The sequence below is a fragment of the Biomphalaria glabrata genome, chromosome 1 (assembly GCF_947242115.1).
Source record: "Biomphalaria glabrata chromosome 1, xgBioGlab47.1, whole genome shotgun sequence".
Classification (NCBI taxonomy): Eukaryota; Metazoa; Mollusca; class Gastropoda; family Planorbidae; genus Biomphalaria; species Biomphalaria glabrata.
The window spans coordinates 48,721,643-48,736,730 of record NC_074711.1 but is presented as its reverse complement, the minus strand read 5'-3'; the positions used below and the strand labels follow the sequence as shown (position 1 = coordinate 48,736,730).

At 34.8% G+C, this 15,088-nt stretch overlaps 1 protein-coding gene across 2 annotated transcripts in view; it reads right to left on the bottom strand.

Annotated features, from left to right (window-relative positions):
• Nucleotides 1–15,088, bottom strand: part of LOC106075149 (zinc transporter ZIP13-like) — an 84,543-nt gene that overhangs the window by 19,801 nt on the left and 49,654 nt on the right. For both annotated transcript variants that reach the window (XM_056040874.1, XM_056040880.1), the window contains exon 4: nt 14,398–14,670. In XM_056040874.1, the coding sequence (XP_055896849.1) occupies nt 14,398–14,670 (273 nt within the window). The remainder of the gene's footprint in view (nt 1–14,397; nt 14,671–15,088) is intronic.

Here is a 15,088-nt window from a genome sequence, read left to right as displayed (position 1 = left end):
ACAGTTTGTGTGGAAACACAAACTCAAAATCGGCCCCCGAAGTGGTCCACCCAGGCAGGAAAAAAAGGTAGATTTCAATATTTTCAGAAAAATATCGGTATTAAATTCTATCAGAAGTGGTCCACCCAGGCAGGTAAAAAGGCAGGTTTTAATATTTTCAGAAAGAATATCATACTGAAATTCTATCAAAGGCAAATGACAGAGAAGAATGGAGAAAGAAGGTTGACAGATCCTGTGTGGTGCCCCAAAGGTCCAGCAGACCAAGGGATAGGTGAAAGTGAATGTGAAGTTAGATGTGAACCTGGCCTAACTGATGTCTTATAATGAGTATCTAATTGATCTAATTGTTTTGTAAAGGGACAATCTCTTATTCAATCAAGAAAAAAACATTTCGTAAAAAAAAAAATAATAAAAAAAAATTCCTTAGTTTTGTGTTTTACAGTGGTGTACGCGATAATATGAAAAACTACTTATAATTTGTTGTTTTAAATTTTGTCCAACTTTATTTGCTTAGTAAATAGATTTTTTCTCTTAAAAAAAAAGTAAACATTTTTTTTTGTAAATGTAGTATTTAGTATGGCAGAACTTACATAACTGAGCAATAAAATTGTAAAAAGAATATTTTTTTGACAAAAAAATAAAACCATTTGCATAAATGTGGACCCTTTACAATTTGCTTATCAAAAAGGGTAAAGGTGTAGACAGGGGCGGACTGAGTATCAAAATCGGCCCGGGCATTACCAGATAAACAGATAAACAAATGGCATGTCATATATTTTCTTAGGGGGGGGGGGGGGGATTTTTTACCCCACTCCGCAATATATATATATATATATTAGTGTGTGTATATGTAATTAATCTTCATTACATTCTGATCTTTCCTTCTTTCAAACGTTTTTTCTACCCTAGAATACTCTCTTCCTATAATTAGTGGAAAGACAGTACACACCGCCAAAGTGCAGATAGGAAGTCCGGGGGAGCGCTGCGAGATCCCCCCAGTGGGGTCGGGGAACCAAGCATTATTTCCGTTATTTTAAGCTTTAAAAAATGCATATTCTAAGGTATTCGCAGTGCAATTAGGCTGCTTCTCTTCCGCTAAAAAAATTCTAAAACCAAATCTGCTATGGAGTCCAGCGACTGGTAGAAAATGGTAAAATGCTTTAGTTTTTGTATTGGAGGAAAACCACAAAATCTCTTTTGGCTACACTCATGAAATTTGTTGACTGTCGTTTGCTTAAGTTGGCTGCACTGGGGAAGTAAGTAAAGTTCCCCTTTCAGACAATGAGGCAAGTGATGGTTTGAAGACCCTTCCCTCCCAGCTACGCCCATGTGTTATATTATAGGTGTAATCCTAATTCTCTACAAAATATATAAAGTTTGATAACGCATCGAAAACTGGATGTACGCATTCGTAGGAGTACATAATGTATTCTATTTATACATGTATGTAGTCTGAAAACTAAACAATACAATAGCAGCCTAATGAGTTTGAAGCTTTTTGGTATTACTTATAGATTACAGACGTTTCTTCAAAAAATAAGATTGTTACGTCTTACGCATTTCATGTGTCAATCTAGTCATGCATGTTGATCTGTGACTTAAAATATGCTAAATCAGGGGTGGGCAAATTACGACCCGCGGGTCACATGCGGCCCGCCGGAGTGTTTCATGCGGCCCGCGAACACCTACAGAAATGAGGAGTGCTCACAGATATTACTTTTTTAAAAAAGCAAATATATTAAAAATAAATAATTTAAAAAATCTATTGAAACTTCTGACTCTTCCACTTATGATGAAGAAGCTAAAGAAACACTGTCTATGCATGCAATTCTAAAAAGTTTAAAGTAAGCGAAGAATTATTCTTATTTGCAATATTTAGAAACATTCAGTCAAAAACACAAACTCAGGCTAGTAGTTATTCTATACTACGATGAACTGTTTTGAATGTGTTGGGTTCGCTTCAAACGAGATGGTAAGTGTAACAACTGAAAAAGGCCGTGTTGTTACTGAGAAAAACATGATTTTTAATAAATTTAAAGAAAAATATCCCAACCATAAACTCGACACGGGAAAGTTAGCGAAAACTGCATTGAATATCAAACATGTTATTGACTGTATTAGATCAGCGATCAAATTTATCAGACCTAGGAGTCTTAACCACAGGTAGTTTCAAGAAATACATTGGGTAACAAAACATACTGATATTCAGTAACACAGTAGTGTCCGCTGGCTTAGCATGGGCATGGTATTGAGAAGAATATGGGATCTTAATGAAGAAATTATGTTTATTGAAGGACAGTATAACCGTGTTACTAATATTTATTAATGAAGAGTTAAAGACTTCATGTTTTTTATCGACAGTAATTGCAATTGGTTGTTTGCATTTGAATGTATGCGCATAATAACTCTTTTCAAAGTTACCCCATTACTCTAGCAAGCAAGTGAAAACAGGTTTTGACATTTTCCTTTGCTGAAAGATGAAACTATTTCTAGTGAAATGTTTGAAAAGTACAAGACTTATTTGGATTACTAGATTGTAGACTTTGAAGGCAACTTTTAAGACGTCAGTTTTAATACCCTCAGCTCACCATTAATACATTAGTGCAGAAGCTAATTCAGCTCCAGAGGACTTGTCGTTCCGAGGATCTTTATGGGTGCCAAAAGCTCTATTTCCACACTTTAAAAAAAATTAGCTGCTAAACTTTCACATTATTTGGGTTTAAATACATCTGTGAATAAGTAGTTTATGTATTTTATTGAAAATAAACAAGTGTAAGAACAGGTCGATGCTGACTGACTGTAATTTGACATCTGTCACAAGGATAAGTATTAGTATGCTATTTCCACAGTTCCGGAACATTATGAACGAGTGTATACAGTTAAATATTCCACATTAAGAACAACTGTACATTTGCTGTGAAATGTTGTGATGTGAAGTCGTGATGACAAAAAAAAAATTAATAAAAACAAAATAGTAAAATTGTAATTCCTCAAGTGGTAATGCAAAAAAAAATGAAATGTAAATGTATAACACTGTATAAATGTGAATGAAAACATTATACACAGTTAGCTATCGTATTTTTCCAAGTTTCCCATATATATATATATGCCGCCCCCCATCCGCTAATTTGTTTTAATGCGGCCCACGATATAAAAGGTTGCCCATCCCTGTGCTAAATCATTGGTTTTCCTGGCTGACTCAGGCAACCCATTCCAATAAAAAATAAGAGAAAGCAGAACGGTTAGAGACACTTACTTAATGTGAAAAGCTCTTGCTTCCTCCATGTACATTCTCAAAAACGCGATTTGTATATGAATATACCATGACCCATTATTTTAAATATAAATCTCCTTTCATTAAATATCGGATGTGACAACGCTATATAAATTATTGTAATTATTGTAATAATTTTCATCATTAATGACTTCATACTAAGCATAAGTGTGCCATTAATTATAATAGTATAAAAATTGATTTAGATCTAGATTTATTTTTTAATTAAATATTTTTTTTGTAAGCCTTAAGTGTAGTATTTTTAGATATATGTTATTAAAAATAAACAAAAAGAAACATACTTTTTCTTTTCAAATCGCAGAAAATAGAGCTTTATACCAATATTGAGCTGTGAATAAGTTGGGTGGTTTGCAAGCGGCTGTGTGTATGTGTTAAAGTTAATTTCTATTAAGCATTGTTAAAGAGCTAATTGTCGCGCCTATTTTTTAATTATTTTTTTTTGCTGCGTTATATCAATGTTTTCTAACTTAACCTCTCTCATCCCTCTTTTTGGTTAAATTTCATTGGAACCATTAAAAGACGGGGGAGGGAAGGAGCAAAAAAAAATGAGAGTGCCATCAAAGGCCCATGCCGACCAGCAAAATGATTAGGCCAAACACAATCTCGAAGACATCATAGCAGTCCATGCCGCTCGTGCGGCACTTAAGTACGGTCTAACGTTTTGCAAATGATAATACGTACAGTGTATAGTGTTGTTTTTTTTTTGATATTCTTGTTGAATTTCAAGCAAAATTAATTGTAATAAGAATTAAAAAAAAAAAAAACGTGTTCGGGCCTTTGTGTCTTGCTGCTGTCACTTTTCTTTTTAAGTTGTCTGAAAAGCAAAGGACTCTGATCCAATTTACTGACGAACTAGCCCTAAAACACCACCTACCCAATAACAGAGAAAAAATTACCAGGTTTTCAAACATTACACCCGGACTAAACTACAAACAACCAACCATCAAAACACATTTACTAAATAACACCTTAACAAAAGAATCAAATCCACTGGAGCTCAAAGTAGGCACGCTTGAAACAATCGAAAGCTATCAAAAAACAGCTATCCATATTTATACAGACGGATCGGCTTTCAAAGCTACCATCAATGCTGGTATTGGTGCCTTCCTGGTCTTCCCTAAAAATAAACACTTTGAGATAAGCGCACCCTGTGGTGATTACTGCTCAAACTTCCAAGCCGAAATTGAGGCAATTACCATAGCACTCCAGACAGTGGAAAACAAATTATATGAAGGAGTGCAACCACCATCAGATATTGTTGTCTTTACAGACTCCCAATCTACTCTGCAAGCACTTAACAGCAGCACCTCAAACAGCCCAAGAGAGTTGACAACACTCATTGTGATAATCCACCAGATGATATCAAAATTAAATATCAATATTACACTACAGTGGATCCCTGGACACATTGGCATCATGGGAAATGAAAAGGCAGATAAGTTATCAAAGGCAGGTTCATCTATGGAACAACCAGATAGACCTGTTAACTACCTCACCCTAAGGTCAATGTTAGTCAACAATCACAAAGAGGAGTGGCTCAACCAATGGGCATCAGGAAACACAGGCAGAGCCATGTACAGAGAAATGACTACGCCTAACAAACTGGACAGTATTAACTTCCTCCCCCGCAAAGAACAATCTACAATCTTCCAACTAAGAACAGGACACACACCACTATTAAATTACCACCTGAACAAAATAAACTCCACAGAACTACCCCTTTGCAGACATTGCGCCCACCCCTTTGAAACCGTAAACCATATCCCCTTTGAATGCCCCTCCCTAATCCACCTTAGGCAGACCCTACTTCCACTACAGCCCAACATAACCAACACCCTGTACGGCAGTGCTGAACAACTGAAGAAAACAGCACACTTTTTTTCCTTGGCACAGTCTGCAAAAGAGCTCACAGCTCAGCAGCAATAAAGCTGGCTAGAAGAAGAAGAAGAAGAAGAAGAAGTCTGAATTTAATTATTTTTTTCCTTGGTCGCGACCAGACCGGCCCATTTGATACCGGCCCACCGGACATTTGCCCGTTTGCCCATATAGCCAGTCCGCCCCTGGGTGTAGACGATGCCATCCTAAATATTTTAAATCGTGTCTAGAAACATCTGGACTTATGTAAGATTGTTGTTTATTGATTTCTCATCAGCTTTTAATACCATATAACTTCATTTACTTATTGAAAAAATGAAAGCGTTGAAGATTAGTCTATATATGATTGTGCTAATATGTGTATATTGCTTCATTGTTTGTTGTGAATGTTTTTTGTGAGAAAGTACTTAAAAGGATGTGAAGTATAATAAAATGATAGTCTTCAATGTCTACTTATATCAACAGAAAGTCTCTGTTCATTAATTGTTATTATTAATGTCTACAGTATGTTATTTATGTATCTGTGACAACGGAACATGGTGTCAGATATGGTGTCAGATCAGTTTAAAGAGCTGGTAAAAGGTAGTGGCTTCTAAATTGCTAAAAGTACATTTTATTTATATCAGGTGGTGTTCATTTTGTTTTAGATCTAGACATAGAATCTATACGAATAATGGAATTATTCGAACCTCCTAAACCGTTGTCACTAGACGGTAATCTATCTGACAGATGGAAAAAGTGAAGACAAAGTTTTGAACTGTTTATGATTGCCACTAAAAATCCCTTGGTACAATCTTAAACAATAAATTAAATTTTACTGTAAATACTGGTTATATCATCAAAAAAGGGCAGCAAAGATTACAATTACTTAGAAAAATGTCCTCATTTAATGTTAGCGAGAGGCCCTGGCTATGTTTTATCAGGCTCACATCTGCAATATTTTATGTTTTAATACCACTACCTGATATGGCAATCAGAACATTAAAAATGAAGATAAACTTCATAGAATCCTAAATGCTGCTGGTTAAGTCATTGACAAAAAACAAACCCAATTTTGGGAAAAACGTTCATAAAAAAAGCTAAAAAGATTCTAAAAATAAACAAGATTACAAAGAGAGTTTGTGTTGTCACACAAACTCAAGAGGAGGCCCCCGTCAAAGAGTCGGATCCCTGTCGGATCCTCCTATTCGCAAGGAATATTCAAGACGTGATTATTTTTTTTATTGTCAAATTTAATAATGTTTCGAAGATTCATCTGGCGTTGTAAAATGTTTTTTTCTGTATAATGTTTTACATGTTTTGGGTGTTCCTTCAAAGTTAAAGATAATTTACTTCCTTATCCAAATCTCCCGATGGACGACGGAGGATGGCATCGAGCAGGGTATGAAACCTGGACTGTTGAGATAATCAGTCCTGCGCGCTAACCACACGACCAGGCATTGCTGTTAAGTTAATAACAAACTAATAGCCTATTATTGATAAAGAGATATATTACTCATTACGGCATGACAACTACCGGATATGTACAATATGTCAGACGAGCGATTTTAGATAATCTTTTGGTATTGATTTGTATTGAATAAAAAAAAAAGAACAAGGCATCGAGCTTGTACTTCGGCAACGTCTGCTCGATGTCCCAGCAGATACCAACAGAGCTATTGGCATTTTCATTTAAATGGAACTAGAATGAGGATGTAGATCCACCTAAATTAAACTTCTGACTTAGCGCTCTTAAGATCTATACCTACTAGATCTAGATCTAAAATATAAATTTAGAATAATGTAGATATAATTTAGATACGATTTATTTTAAAAAAAAAGGCTAGATAATCTATCAATAGACTGAATGAAATATTAAATTTAAAAATAGTAGATTACTTTTAGTATTATATAACATTGCAATATTGATTTAGACCAGGGGTGGGCAACCTTTTTCTATCGAGGGCCGCATTAAAAGATTTTTTGGAATGGGGGGCCGAATACATATAGGCCTATAATATGTATTTACAACTTAGAAAATATACATGTATACTGTATTAAATATTTACATCTTTTTTAACACTACCAATTGAAGAATTACAACAAGATTTAGCGATTTCTGAAACTAATTTTACGAATATTTTTTTTAAATTTTGTTATGGCCTTTTTACATCACAACAATTCGGTTGTGCTGTTGTACATAATGTAAAATATTTAATTTTACACTCGTGCATAATGTTCTGGAAATGTTCTGGAAGTGTGGTAGAACTAGCTAACTAGTTGTTATCCTTGTGACTGCTGTCAAATTACAGTCTATCAGCATCGAGTTAGTCTTACACTTATTTTTTGTTTCAAACACAAAGGCTTGTTCACGATTTATGTGGGACCCAAATAATGTAAAAATTTAGCATCAAGTTTTTTTTTAAAGTGTGGAAATACAGCTTCTGGCACCCATAAAACTCCCGTGGAAGGTCTTACTTAGATTGGAGGTATTTCGTCTGGAGCTGAATTAGCTTCTGCACAAAATGGTGAAGTGAGGATAGTGAAAACTGGTTTCAAGATCTTGATGTCTTAAAATTTGCATTGCAAATTCAACAAGTCTTGTACTTTTCAACCATTTTACTAGAAACTTTTCAGCAAAGGAAAATGATTAAACCTGTTTTCACTTGCTTGCCTGGAGAAATTGGAAAGTTTTGTTTGGAAAGATGTACATACATTTCATGAGCAAGCAACCCATTGATGTGGTGACGATGAAAAACATCAAGTCCGTCTTCAACTACTCATTAGAAATATTAGTCACTAATCACAATCGATGTCCCTCAAAGAACATAATTTCGTCCTTGAGATCCCATAATCTTCTCAATACCTTGCCCATGCTGATCCAGGGGACACTACTGTGGTACCGATAAATGTTTTGTTTTCACACCTTCAAGTTGCCTACTTCTCAGAACTGCCTGTGGTTAAGTCCCCCAGCTCTGATCAGTTTGATCGCTAATAATTGGGTCAAGAACATGTTTGTCATTCAATGCAGTTTTGTACAAACTTTCCCATGTAGAGTTAATAGTTGGGATATTGTTTTTTAATTTATTTTTTTTTTAAAACGCTTTACTCATTCAAAGCACGGGCTCCATTAGTTGTTACACTTGCCATCTTGTTCCAAGCCAACCCAATACTTTCAACCCAGTTCTTCATAGCATTGAATAAATACTGGCTTGAGTTAATGTCTTTGACTAAATGGTTGGCAATATTGCTTTAAACTTTTTAGAATAACATGCAGAGATAATGTTTTTTAGGCTCTTCATCATAAGAGATAAGAAGATATTTTAATTTATTTTTTTTCCCTTTATTATATGTTTAATCTGTGGGCACACCTGAATTCTCTAGGTGTTCGCGGGCCGCATAAAATACTGTGGAGGGCCGCATGTGGCCCGCGGGCCATAATTTGCCTACCCCTGATCTAGACATTTGGAAATAAAAATCTACATTTTAAGTCTAGAAATTGAAATTATAGATCTTGATCTAGTCTAAATCGAGGCTGCCAGGTCGTGCGGTTTGCGCGCTGGACTGTCGTTTGGATTTATCTATGGTCCCAGGTTCAAACCCTGCCCTCTCCCATCCCCAGTCGAGCTGCGGGTGGTTTGGACTTCAACTCTGAAGGAACATCCGAAACATGTAAAACAACAAACATTCTAAACTAGACCAAGAAATTCTAGATCTAGAATCTACAATGATTTAGATTAGAATATAAATCTAAATCTAGTTTTAAAAAATCTAGATCTAGTGTAAAAAAAACTAGATTGGATCTAAATCTAGCTATTACGTCTTTTTAAAATACAAATCAGATTACGAGGTTTAATAAGCATTACTATACTGAGTTGTTTTAGCATTTCATTTAAAGAATTAATTTCATATGACATCAAAAGAAAAAAAATCCACTACGTCACACGGCCTAGTTAGACTAAAAAAATGTCATCAATACGAGCAGCTTGTCGAGGGTTCATAGACATTGGTGCACCAAGTGAGTTCTTTTAGCATTTCATTTAAAGAATTAACTCCATATGACGTCAAAGGAAAAAATCCACTACGTCACACTGCCTAGTGAGACTAAAAATGTCTTTATCAATACAAGCAGGCTCTTGAGGGTTCACAGACATTGGTGCACCGAGTTATTTATGCATTTCATTTAAAGAATTAACTACATATTACGTCAAAGGAAAAAAATCCATTACGTCACAATGGGCTAGTTAGACTAAATATGTATGTATGTATATATATTATATAGTTCGTCCATCATGGTTTGATGATGACCACTTTGCCATCCAGGGGGCTGAGGGCTTTGGACTGGGGTTTTATGCCTACTCATGTGGCTGGTGAGACCTATGTGAGCCCGGAATGTTCGGCTGCACACTGGGCAGGTTATTCCAGCTGGAGCTAGTGTCGTGGGCCTTGCTTTTCTTCTCTGGCGTTTTTATTTTGCCAGCATGGTTCTCTTTTCCTCAGCAACATGTGCGCCAGTTTTCACAGCGCGACGCCATGATGCTCTGTCATGTGCCTCAGTCTACCAGGTGGCTGGGTCTATGCTGAACGCCTTCAGAGAAGCTTTGAGGGTGTCCCTGAAGCGCTTTCTTAGACCACCTTCCGATCGCTTTCCTTTGCTTAGTTGGTCATACAAGAGTCGTTTAGGGATGCGGTGGTCTTCCATTTTGCAGACGTGTCCTGCCCATCGCAGCTGAGACTGCATCAGGGTTGTATGGATGCTTTGCAGGCCAGCTCTTCGAAGGACTTCAGTATCTGGTATTTTGTCTTGCCATTTGACATTCAGTATTTTTCTAAGACATGTCATGTTGAAGTGATTCAGTTTCTTTGCATGTTTTCTGTACACTATCCACGTTTCTGAGGCATAGAGGATGACGGCTCGAAAGATCCCTAGCTTTGTATTAGTAGTGATACCACGTCTGTTCCAGACGTTTTTAGTCAGTCTGCCATAGGATGCACTGGCCTTGGCGATATGCAGGTCGATTTCATTATCAATCTTTCCGTTTCTGGAGAGTGTGCTGCCAAGATACGGGAATCTGTCCACTGCGTTTATATCATGTCCATTTATCTTGATATGTATGTATATATAATAAGGATTAAAGACACATTTTTTGTTGATTTTGTCTGTCAGTCTGTCTGTCCGTCATGTTAATATCGAAAACAAAAAGACTAAAAGCTATTGAAAATCTGATTAAAATTTAATTTCTCTTCTGAAACATCACAATAGTTTTAAGTTTTTATAATAGATTGTTCCGGATGTTTATATATTTATATTGAGAGAAAATAAGAATTCCAGATTAATCAATTACTGTTAATTAAAATTTTGGGATGGTCTAGTATGAAAATTAGATGTAGGCCTACCATAGCCTTGTGGAGAGATTTTCAAACCATACTTTGGTGTTAGTAAGTTGTTTTCCTTAAAAATTGGAACATAATATTAACGATAATTAGATTTTCTAACGTTTTAGCTAGAAAATTAAATGTAGTGTAAGAGAGAAGTGCGATTTTACATAACTAGAGTTCAAATATTTTTCATAAAAAATCCGGAACAACCGATTTTCGTAAATGAGAAGAAGATTATTTGTTTTATTTATTAGAAGAGGATTTCAAACAGTTATTTGGCGTTAGTAGATTTTTCATATAACATTCGGAACATTTTTGGCGACAATTTGTAAGAAGATTAAAGTAATGTAGGTCGATTTCTTTTTCAAAACAAAATCCGGAACATTTTTTCACAGATTAAACAACTTTTGTTATGTTTCGGCAAGAAAATTAACTGTAAAATAAGTCTAAAAAGTGATTTTAACAATATTAGTTAAAGGTGTTTTTTCCGGTCAACTAGCTGCTAAAATTAAAAGAAAACATTTATGTTTGCTTATAAAGGCTAAGAATGCACTTTGTATGTAAATATCACCCACACTTAAAAAAATGGACTTTTTATGCAGCGACTCTCGTGCAGTAGCGTTATTCCGCGACATGATATAGTGCTAAAATAACTCCTTAAAATTTTTTAAATAATCAGATTTTATTTATTTTTTGTTTTCTCTTTATCAATAATAGGCTATTACTTTGTAACCAGTTTGTTATTAAGTTAAGAGCAATGCCTGGTCGTGCTGTTAGCGTGCTGAACTGATTATCTCGACGGTCCCAGGTTGTTTGTTTGTTTTACATGTTTTGGATATTCCTTCATAGTCCAAACCTCCCACAGGACGACGGGGGGATGGGAGCGGGCAGGGTTTGAACCAGAGACCATCGATAAAACCGAACGACAGTCCAGCGCGCAAACTGCACTTTTTTTTTTACAACGCAAATGAATCGTTGAAACATTATTTCTTTTGACCATCAACATTAAATCATGCCATGAATATTCCTTGCGAATAGGCAGATCCGACAGGGATCCGACTCCGACGGGGGCCGTCTCTGAGTTTGTGTTATAACACAGACTCTGTTTGTAACCTTATTTCTATTGTATTCCTTTTAAAGGGATTATAAAATGTTAAAACTATTTACTGGCATTCGTGCGACCCTTTCCATGTGGGTACTGGCCGACCAGGCATTTGCCAAAATGCCCATATGGCCAGTCCGCCCCTGGGTGTAGATCTAGAATCTAGACTAGAGTTATTCTTGGGTGTTAGGATAGGTTTAGACTAGTATAAGTTAGTGTAAACTATATGGCTAGTTTGGTAGTGTTGGTAGTAGTATAAATATAGTAGGGTTTGGTTAGTTGTTTGGGCTCAGTGTTTAGTGTACATATATTTTATTACTGATTTAAACTTAACTAAAGTATTAGTTTAGGCCTAGATCGAGACTTAGAGGCAGCAATGTTATTCATTTAGAATGTTAAATTATTAGTCCTCTGTATTCATCAATCAATCTTCTAGGGCTAGATTTAGATCTTTCAGACTTACACTAAATCTAGAAGTCTAGACTAGAATCACATTTATAAGCGAATAGGACTTGAACAGCATAATGTAGGCCTACCTTATTGCATTTATATCTAGACTAGAATTCGCGCATGTCTTACTGTACACGTTTAATCTTAAATTTTACTAGACCAATATGATCATGATAACTAGATCTATATAAGTATATATAGATGATAGGTGTAATCAAATCTAGTGACACAGTAATAAGATACATTATGCTGTTCGCGTCCGATCATGTGATATTATAATATAAATATTAGGTAACTGTTGTTGTTTTTTCTGGTCAACTATCTGCTAAAATTTAAAGAAAACATTTATTGTTGCTTATAAAGGCTATGAATGCACTTTGTTTGTAAATATCACGCACATTTTTAAAATGGATTTTTTATGCAGTGAATTTCGTACAGCAGCGTGACGGCTGCGGCAAACCTTGATACTAAAAATTTTTTAATAATCAGATTTTATTTATTTTTGTTTAGTGCCCCCATCAGGATGAAAGCCACTTATTTTTGTGCATTTTGTCTGTTGGTCGGTCTGTCCGTCACGTTTATATAAAAAAACCACTAAAAGCTATTGAAAATCTGATTTAACCTTTAATGTTCCTTCCAAAACATCGCAATAATTTTAAGTATCTATAATACATGGTTCAGGATGTTTATGTGAAAAAAAAAAATCAATGCCAACGAATGTTTGTTTGCTCTTCTAACATATTACATTTAATTTCCGTGCTTAAATGTTGTAAAAACACATGATCAATAAAATGTTGTTCCGGTTTTTTAAAGTACATAGCATATTAATGCTAAATGAAAATCTCTTTACTGACTTATATTTCATTAACTATTACGTTGTTTCAGATAAAGTTTTATAAAAAATAAATTATGTCAAATGATTGTTAGAAATAGCACAATATAGACTTATATATATTTTACACTTATATCTTGAAAATATGTCACTATCATTGAATTATTGATATCAAATTGTTCCTTTTGTAATCTTGTTTTTTTTTTTAACCTTACAACTAAAGCGATGTTCGTATCAAATTCTTTTTTTAAAACAACATTTAAATCAGTTTGAGTTAGTTAATAAATGGAAAATATATTTTAAAATGAACCATTGATGCACTTAGATGCATTTTATTTTTGTTGTACCAATAGGCAAATCTATGAATGAAGCTTGAGATAATAACGAAGAAGTCTGTAAATTTTTTAAAAAAAATTACTTCTCTTGATGTTTTCGTTTAAAAGTGTATTTTTATGAAAAAACTGCTTGCATTGCTGATTTTAAGAATCAAATTTGCCATTTCAGAAAAGAAAAAAGTAGCCGTTGCATCAGAACTTTGAAAAATCTAAAATATCATGATGTTCAATTTTCAACACCTTTCTTAATTTACGAAATATAAACGAGACGGATGGACGAACAGAAAGACCACACATAACTTATAGCGTCTATTCCCCATTCGGCAGCCGCTAATAAAAATATAAAGACTTTAAGTACAGTACAAAACAAGATTGAAACATCGGGTAATTCTTGCTGTTGAGCGTGATCTATATAGGAAACAGAATTATTCTGATATGCCGTATGACTTGCTACACGCAAGGCTCCTAAAGTAATTCTGTACGTAGTAAAGAATGAATAAATGCATAGACGAATTTATTTTGTAATACAAACTCTTAAATTTCACTTATTATCCTCTTCCCTAACCAAACTTGGTCCCGCTAAATCCGTTTCGCATTGGGCCCCACAATTGTTAAGTCCGGCCCTGTTATTTAGTGACCTATAAATATACATAGTTGATTACTTGTTCTCTTTCTATGATTTCTTGGCCACAATGGTTCAGTCCTGCGCTGCTATTTAGTGTTTGTTAAATGTTTGCTTGTAAAATGTTTTACATGTTTTGGATGTTCCTTCAGAGTTGACACTAGTTTATTTCCAAGTCCAAACCTCCCACAGGACGAAGGGGTAATGGGAGCGAGCAGGGTTTGACAGTCCAGCGCGCAGCCATCCGTATCAACGTGTGAATACCCACTTGTTCTCCCCCCCCTCTTGTTTTATCGTGGGGTGACTATCCGCAGAAATAAGAGAGTGATCTTTCCTTTACTTCTTCTTCTCATCCAAGCTCTTCAAGGAAGAAGAGAATTATATTAAAATAGTATATTTTTTAAGAAAAGCAATAGTGAAGACAAAAAGTGGCCATTGCAACAAACCTTTGTTTGTTTTGTTTTTTGAGATTTAAATGTGATGGACAGAAGGACAAACAGAATGCATTAAATTGTTTTTTTTAAATACCTTAATATTACTACTTGACATATCCTCCGCTACTGGAACACTGCCGATCTTGGTATCTCTTGGATTGAGTTTGTTGTTTTCACTGTGTGAAAGTGATGAGTATTTAGGTAATTTATTTAGTTGCCCTTTTGCTCTTTTCATATTTTTTGATGAGCTGTATATCTTGTTATGTTTTATATTTTTTGTCGAGTTACATATCTTGTTATGTTTTGTTTTTGTAGATGACTGAACTTTGAAGTTGGCAGATTTGATCTCATCACATGTGTCCTGAAGCTGATTAATTTAGAAATAAATAAGAATAGTTTTCAAAAGAAATATAATAATGCAATTGTTCAATGTATAAATTTTTGAACATACTAATATAGACTGTACATTTACATAGACAACAGAAAACTTCAAAAGTAATATATTACATTATTGCTAAGAAAATATTTGGATGACAAAAAATGTCAATTATTGATGGAGAATGTATAAGAACAAAGTATTTATGTTTGTAATGTTATCACAGCGCCTTGAGCCTACATTTTGTTTGTTTCAATCTGCATAAGGAAGTGCCATAGCACAGAGACAGCAGTGGTCAGGGTACAAAATAACAGCGCTCTATGAATTAAATAATTATTATTACTTTACCTATTATAGAAATTTGAATTTTTACATTCAGAGTGCGGAACATCACTCATTGTGAGTACGA